The following is an 8,811-nucleotide window of genomic DNA, read 5'->3' on the forward strand; positions in this document are numbered from 1 at the left end:
GTTGTTGACCTGACCAAAAACAATATGGATTACAAGTAGGATAATAACTCTGAGTAAACAAGTCATAAGAACTTCATTTCAATCATACGCAATCAAATACAGTTCTGTAGGCCTATTATATTAAAGGAACAATTTGCAAATTCTGTACAGTTCCCTATACAGTTTACTATTTATTTAATAATCCAACTGTAGTCGGGCATTGGTGGTCAGTCTAAAGTGCCTTCCTAAATCAAGCAATTACATGGGTACAATGGATAGACCAGAGGCCTGTACTACGAAGCTGGTTCAACCTAACCTGGATATGTTTGAGTTAGCCGGTTGGCCCAATCCAAAACATACGCGCTCTCGCTAAGCTGTACTACGACGCTGGTTATCAAGTGGATCGCTCAAGCCAGCCGTGTCCTATCTAGTTAGGTGCGCGTTCACATGAAAGGGGTGGTATTTGGAGCATTCGACCAATCTCAAACATGGACAAGCGTACTGACAGCGCAGCGTCATACTTCCAGAATGAAAAGTGAACTTTAATATTAGTCAAATATGAAGAAGTTAAACTTTAAACATCCATGACTTAAACACTTTATCCAGGATAAAAGCCACATAGCTGCACCTGCAAGGTGAATACAGCTGGTAAAAGAAAAAGCGTTTGAATGCGTACATTAACAGGTTTATGATATCACTGCCCCGTCCAAGACACGAGTGGATCTGACTTTAATTACATTTGACTCGAGTGTTTCGTCAACTTAATGTGTTGCTTAAAATAATACTTCTGCATACAGTATGTGACACTGTGAGTGTTGCACGGCCAGATACGGCTCAAGAAGCTGACTCAAATAAGGAAATATATGATACATTATGATGTGATATGATATGAATGATAATGGGACACATCGACGTCTGCACTCACAGTGCCGCGGACTGTACTTAATGTTACTCTGATCCGGTTACTTATGTCGTGGCAGATATTTAAGTAAGCTTTCTTAACGCTAATGTTATAATAGTCAGATTGGTCTGAAGATGGGAGGGGATATTCTATTAATTTTCACGTTCACACAGTCAGTTGATTTTTGCCGGCCGTCTTTCCTGCATAGGCAGTTTTTCTGTATTTCCTCTATCCTGTAATATGACTTGATTGCTTTAAACTCCGCACACGGAGCTCTGATTGGTCAGCAGGCGGTGCTTTCACTGAGTTGATCTCTTAGCCTGCAACCTAACCTCCTCCCGAGGAGGTTAGCCGCTCAGCATAAGTTACCATGGAGATCTAGCCCGCTAAAAAGAGAACCAGCGTCGTAGGACCGGAAAGCCCGAGTTTTCCCTGAAGTCAGCCGGCTAAGCGAAACTCCGGCTTCGTAGTACAGGCCTCAGGTCCCTTGTTATGTCAAGAGCTTTCTTTTTGGTGTTCAAGACATGTCTGCTGCTTTGCTGCATCTGTTGTTTACCTACAATTTGACCTGTGTTAACCACTCTTGAGAGTTTCCCCATTACATTTGACATTCAAGTGTCCTTACAAGCGACCACGTTAAGAAGCTTTCCATTTTTGTAGGCTATTTCAAGAAAATTCCAGCTAACCCCTAAGTCATTAATCTTCTTGAGTTAGTGGTACATCCACATAGCTTTTAAAAAACATAAATGTTCTCATTAATAAAATAAAGATGGTTATAAGTTCCTAGGTTTTTATAAACAACTGACCTTTGGTTCACCATGCCTTCTAGAGGCCGACTGTGTAAATATGTATGTTTATTTGTGTGTTTATAAATATTTCTAATTTTACTAGCCTTTAGTTTATGCTTCCCAAGTCTATAAATAAGAATTCAAGTGGTTCAAGGGCGACTGGAATGGTTCAAGGTAATGTTTGTGTCCTAAATAAGTGGCGCCATATTTGGAGAACGTGTTGCTAGTTGTACTCTTGATTGTAAGGCATATGGGAAAATGTTAAGAATATTAAAGGAACTTCAATAAGCTTCTTAGTATGAGCAATGGAGTGTCACAAAGAACACCTGTTGTTATTCCACATGAAAGAATCCTAATGTCCAACATTTCTGGTTTAAAGTGGGCGGGGCTCAGTAGGGAAAAGGTGATGTCACATATTTTCATTCACCAAACAGAGCACCAAACTGTTACACTGTACTAATGATGTTAGCACGTTAGCTCTTTAGCTGAGTTTTCAGCTGTTGCGAAGTGTTGAAACTGTTCATGTGTTTGTCGTAAGTGTACCACTTGGTATAGACTCAAATACATATATATATATCAGTGACGTGCGGTGAGGTTCATGGCTGGTGAGGCACTGACTCTTTCAGAGTCAGATTTACAAATATTATATTTTGACCTTAATCGAAATAGTCGGTTATTTTCAAAAGCTTTTTTAGTCTGATGCTTCGATTCATTTTAAACAGACCGTTCAACAAAAGGATACCCAAAATCTAAATATTGGATTGTTCTTTCTTAGTAAGATCCCATTTTCATTACAATTGTGGTCTTACCTTGACTTGAAGATGAAGTCCATGCTATCCTTCTGGACAACAATCTCTATTACTTTTTTGTAAAAGTCCTCCTTATCGTCCTGTAGTTTCAAAAGTCTAGTTTGTTGTTTGCGTCTCTGCGTAGAATAACAGTAGCAACAAGAACCTGTGGGCTCACGTGCGCCCCCTTCAGTGCGGCAGAGGTTATGGCTGCCTCCCCTGGTGCTTTTTTCATTGCCGTTGTATGATGAGACCAGCGAGCCTAAATATCATATCTATGTGAAATAAGTTATTTAGAGACTATGGATGGCGAGGACACATGTAATAAAGGGATCTACTACAAACATTACATTGGTGACCTACAGTGAGATGGTAACAGGCATGCGCTTAGTGCCCGCTTTCCAGCCAGTTTCTGTGGGGTGACGCATTCTGAGGTGAGGCAGAGCTCATCTGTGCCTCACCTCACCCCACAGTAACTGGCTTGAGCGCGCTCACAAAATAAGTGCCCGCGCTAAATTAGTGCCCGTGCTCCAGCAAGTTACTGTGGGCTTACGAGAGGCAGAGCACGTGCACGTCCCTGCCTCACTTCTCATCGCTCCCCGTAGTTGTAGCGGAGCTCGGCAAATTGGCTGATTTTGACTATAAAAAGCAATTGGAATCATACATAAATCACACTTACAACACAGATCAGTGGAGACATTTTATTATTATTACTATTTCGTTTTTCTTTAGTTGTTTTTCCGTTACATTGGAGTATGACAGGTGAGGCTCTGCCTCCCCTGCCTCCCCTGACTGCACGTCGCTGATATATATATACTTAACAGCCATTGGATGAACTGCCATGACATTTAGAACTTATTTTAATGGTGTCCAGAAGATAACTCTTAATAGTTTTGTTGATTCCCAAGTCTAATAATATATCAAGCGCCACCAGCAGATCGAAATTATCCAGTCATATCTCAGCCTATACAACATGGATTATCACAACATTTGGTACATACAGGCATGTTCCCTAGACGATGTATTCTAATGATGTAATTATCCTTGACTTTTCTTTAGCGTCGCTATGATGCTGATACTCATGGTTTTGTGCAAAATGTATTGAGGTTAGCATTAGGGGCATTTTCTTTTCTAGACATTGTAATATTCTGTTCTATGGACATATAAGTGTCTACATAAACAGATGAAGCGGACTACTTGTGACATTCCGAGTGTCCATCTTTATTCAACTGGCGCGTAACATGCACACATGCATTACGTCATTAACGTGATCTCCGTAATCAAAGATCTTGTATTCACCAAGATGTTACATCCCCCTTCTTTAGAAAAGAACAGTATAGCTGCCATAACAAATTATAACCATATGCATTTAAAGCATTTAAAATGAATGTGCGTCTTAAGGCACTATATCTACTAATAGTGATTACTCTATCACTGAGGGAATATTATAAGGCTGGTACATCAACATTTAGTAAACACTTCTGCAGTTTTAACTTATCTTTTTTTGAACAGTTGCCCAGAAATAATTCTAATAGAGCATGTCGTACTGCTTCTGAAACAAAACTGTTTTTAAATTTCTAAACAAACAAAAATCACAGTGCATTGTCAGTGTTGCATTATAAACAGATTCACTCAAAGTGCACTGTCAGTATTGCATTTCCCTCTCCTTTCTTTTTTCATAGGTCTAACACATCTCTTGGCTTCACTATGCGGCCTGATCTTGTGATTTTATTGTAAACAATGTGTGATTGCTCTCTGGGGCCTGTTTGTTTCTCAGTGTCCTGCTGCAAAGTCTCAGTGTTCTCAGGCTCCAACTGCTCATCTGATGGAGTCTCCTGATCTGTGTCACTCTCACACGTTTGTAGAAGGTGACGCCTGTTGCGCCGAAACTTGTGACCTCCGTCCGTGCAGATGTTGTAGGATCTCTGGGTACCTGCTGGCTCGACTACTGTTGCAGGTTTCCATGTCCCTGTTGGAAGCTGGAAGCGGATCGTGGCTCCCACTGGTAGTGCAGGCAGTGATCTGGCATTCCTGTCATAATATTGTTTTTGTCGTGTTTGACACTGTTTTCTCCTGCTGTGAACGGTGCTGTGACAGGCAAGCTCTGGTTGTAGATGCTTTTCAGTGGTGGGAAGGATGGAACGCAGACGCTTGCTCATGAGTAGCTGCGCTGGCGATTTCAAACCATCCACTGGTGTGTTTCTATACTCCAACAAGCTGAGGTACAGGTCAGTTCTCTGAGCGTGTGCTTTGTCCATGAGAGCTTTGGCAGTCTGAACTGTTTTTTCTGCTAGCCCGTTGCTCTGTGGATACAGAGGACTGCTTGTGACATGCTTGAAGTCCCATGCATGAGCAACAGTTTTAAACTCTTGTGAACTGTAGCAAGGTCCATTATCGCTGACTAGTGTCTGCGGTATTCCAAATCGAGCGAACATGGCCTTCAGCTTTTGGATGACTACTGAGGAGGTGAGGCTGGTGATTTTTTCTACCTCAAAGAACCTACTATAATAGTCAACTACAACTACATAGTCAGTACTGTTCCATGTGAACAGATCAGTGGCTATTACTTGCCAAGGTTGTTCTGGGATTGGGTGTGACATCATAGGCTCTTTTGGGAGTGAGCTGCGTCGCTCAAGGCAGGTACTGCAGGTCCCTACTAATGTCTCTATCTGCTTACCCATCCTTGGCCAGAACAGCACATCTCTTGCACGTTGTTTGCACTTTTCCATCCCTAAGTGTCCAGTGTGAATGCGTGAAAGCATTTCAGCCCTGAGTGAGTGCGGCACGATGATTTTCTCTCCTTTCAGTAGGATGCCATCTGTCTCTGATATCTCATCCCTATGATTCCAATACTCTGAGACTGCAGGTGGACATTTTTTGTTTTTCTCGGGCCACCCTGCTTGGATCACCTGTCTCAGCACTGAGAGCTGCTCATCTTTGGCTGTAGCGGCTCTGATCTCTGCCATTTTGCGGTCGCTTACCGGAGCGTTGCTGATCACAGTGTGTATTTGGTAGTCCATGCCCTCACTCATGGAGCGGTCGTAACACTCAAGTGGCTTTCTGGACAGAGTGTCTGCGACGGGGATTTGTTTTCCTGGTTTGTGCTCGATAGTGATGTCATATCTCTGTAGCTGCAGTATCATGCGTTGCAGACGCGGTGGTGCAGCTGCTAAGGGCTTACGCATGATTGACTCAAGTGGCTTATGATCTGACTCGACGATCACCTGTCGTCCATACAGGTATTGATGAAACCGCCTACATCCAAAGAGCACTGCGTATAGCTCCTTTTCGATTTGAGCATAGTTCTCTTCAGTTTCAGTCAGTGTCTTTGATGCGTATGCGACTGGTTTCTCTTCCTGGAGCAGGACAGCTCCTAAGCCGTGTTTGGAAGCATCGACTTGTAACTTCATATCCTTTGTGTGATCGAAGTAGGTGAGTACTGGGCCAGGCTCCTGTGTTAGGATGTCTTTTACTCGTTGGAAGGCTGCATCATGATTTGAGTCCCACACAAACTCACTGTTTTCCTTTATCAGTTGCCGGAGTGGAGCTGTTGCCTCTGACATTCTCGGGGCGAACCTGGAAAGGTAAGTGACCATGCCCAGTATGGTCTCCAACTCTGCCTTACTTTGTGGGTTAGGCATTTCTTTGATGGCCTTAATCTTGTTCGGGTCAGGGCGGATGCCTTCTCGTGTCAGCTTGTGCCCAAAATAGCTTACCTCAGGCACACAGATTTTGCACTTGTCCTGATTCAGCTTTATGCCTTTTTCTCTGGTTCTCTCCAGCATGGCACGCAGGCTAGCGTCGTGCTCCTCTTTGGTGCGGCCGTAGACTATGATGTCATCTACGATGGCGGCAACGCCTGGAAGCCCCTCATAGGCCTCATCCACTCTCCTCTGGAACTCATCCTGTGCAGATATGATTCCAAAAGGCAGTCTCTTGAAACGGTACCTGCCGTAGATCGTGTTGAACGTGGTTAGCATAGATGAGTCGTGTGTGAGTTTTATATTCCAGTATCCAGATCTGGCGTCTAGTACACTGAAATACTGTGCTCCAGCCAGTTTTGGTGTGACGTCATCTAGAGTAGGGAGTGGATAGTGGGGTCTTTGGATGGCTTTGTTCAGGGCGCGGGGGTCTAGGCATATTCTCAGCCTATTTGTTTTCGGCTTTTCCAACACTACTAGTGCATTAACCCATTCAGTTGGCTCTGTGACTTTTTGGATAACGTCCAGTTTTTCCATGTCGTCCAACTCATTCTTGAGCCGGTCACGCAGAGCATATGGGATGCGACGAGGTGGACATACCACTGGTGGTACAGAGGGTTTGAGTTGGAAACTGCATTCTCCAGGAAACAGTCCGATGCCTTCAAACACATCAGCAAACTCTTCCATCATGGTTGTGTGTGTTATCGGCTTTGCATCAACTACATGTATCATTTTGACTAGGTTTAAATCTAGACATGCTCTTAAGCCTAACAGAGGTGGAGCATTTGTATGGACTATGTCAAAACCTATCATGGCTGTTTTCTCACCGTGTTTACATGTCAGTCTACATGTTCCTTCTGCTTTTATCCTGTGCCCACCATAATCTGAGAGTTTGCTTGATGGGGGGCCTAGTATTACACTTCCATATATCTCGCGGAATGTGTCTGCTGGTATAATACTAGTCTGAGCACCAGTGTCCATTTTAAACTTCAGTTTGTGCCTCGCTTTTCCTATTTCTACTTCTGCATATGCCTGTTCTCTATCTGTGTTTTCATGCTCTTTTATGATAGCATCAATATAGAGTTCTGGTTCTTCTAGTGACTGTTCGGCACTGTTTGAGATGGTATGCAATTTTCTGGGATTATATCTCGTCTGTGGCTGCTGTGTTTGTGACCTACACACTTTAGCAAAGTGGTTGGGTTTATTGCATTTGCTGCATTGGCGACCCTTTGCTGGACATTCCTCAGTGCGACTGTGCTCCCTCCCGCATGCTCCACATTCCTTGCTCCTCACGGCGCTGTTACGATCATTCCATGTCGTCTTGTGCCCACGGGATGCTTGGTCTGCTCTAAAAGGTTTTCTGCTAACTGCGTGAGCAGAGCGACTGTCGTGGCTAGCAGCGGGGGTTAGCATTGTCTTTAGCTGCTGCTGTGATAGCTCATGTGAACGTGCAATGTCAATGGCTTTCTCTAGCGTCAAGTCTGGACCGTGACATAGCAGTTTTTCACGCACTCTTTGTGAGTTTGTAGCAAAGACAATCCTGTCTCTAATCATTTCCTCACTGTTTGGGTAGTTGCAGTCTTTACTTAGCAATTTTAGCTCCGTTACAAACTGGTCGAAACTCTCACTGTCTCCTTGGATTTTTTCATGAAATTTATAGCGTGCAAATATGGGATTTGCTTTCGGAGTTACATAAGCTTCATAACCGTCATAGTACGTTTTTAGTACCTTACTCTGGTCTTCTGTGAGAGTCCATGTGTTAAAGACGTCTCTGCCTTTTTCCCCAATCCATAGGAGTAGATAGCTACATTTTTCCTCCTCGTCTTTAGCATGTAGCGGGCCTGAAAACATTAGCTGCACATGCTGCCGAAATTTTCTCCATGCGTCCGGCAGATTAGACGAGTCCCAGTCCATTCGTGGTGTTGGAACGCCTGTGTTCTCCATCTTCCGTCGTCAGGTCGATGATAACTGAACTAATTCTGACACCATGTAATATTCTGTTCTATGGACATATAAGTGTCTACATAAACAGATGAAGCGGACTACTTGTGACATTCCGAGTGTCCATCTTTATTCAACTGGCGCGTAACATGCACACATGCATTACGTCATTAACGTGATCTCCGTAATCAAAGATCTTGTATTCACCAAGATGTTACAGACATGAAGCGGTGAAAGTTTAAATGAGGGGTTAGGGAACAAATCTTTTTTTTTTAAAGTCCCTAGGGTGTAAAAAATGCATGTGTGTGTGTGCTTACATTTCAAAGTACAACTCACTGCTTTCATCTAGTACATGAACTTGTGTGAGTGTGTGTGTCACTTCTGTGCCGTGTGTGGAATTCACGGGCGCCAGACCAGAGTTACTGAGAGCGGTTAATGAGAGAGTTGGCAGAGTTATTAGCTGATCGCAGTAAGTCAGTGATCTGTGTGAGAGAGGATTAGGTTCCACGTACACGTCCTGCACAACCTCACTGGAGCCAGGAGCTCAGTCTCAGGGAAGCTCATTAGATTTAAATATGGCTGTCTGGAGCAAATAGTAGCCAAGATTGATGTAAACGGCCATCATTATGTTGGTGCAGTTCAGACGGTCAAGCGTAAATGTGTGTGTGTTTGAGCACCGTGCATTATGGTCTGCATTAAAATGAATAATGTAG

At 43.5% G+C, this 8,811-nt stretch overlaps 1 protein-coding gene across 1 annotated transcript; it reads right to left on the reverse strand.

Moving 5' to 3' along the window:
- Positions 1–4,132: 4,132 nt before the first annotated feature.
- On the reverse strand, positions 4,133–8,302 carry LOC117498613 (uncharacterized protein K02A2.6-like). Its single transcript, XM_034150809.1, has 2 exons — positions 8,029–8,302; positions 4,133–7,668 (listed from the first exon to the last, which is right to left on the reverse strand). Exons 1-2 carry the CDS (start codon positions 8,099–8,101, stop codon positions 4,133–4,135), a joined length of 3,609 nt encoding a protein of 1,202 aa, XP_034006700.1. The 5' UTR covers positions 8,102–8,302.
- Positions 8,303–8,811: the final 509 nt, after the last annotated feature.

The sequence above is a fragment of the Trematomus bernacchii genome, unplaced genomic scaffold (genome assembly GCF_902827165.1).
Source record: "Trematomus bernacchii unplaced genomic scaffold, fTreBer1.1, whole genome shotgun sequence".
Lineage (NCBI taxonomy): Eukaryota > Metazoa > Chordata > Actinopteri > Perciformes > Nototheniidae > Trematomus > Trematomus bernacchii.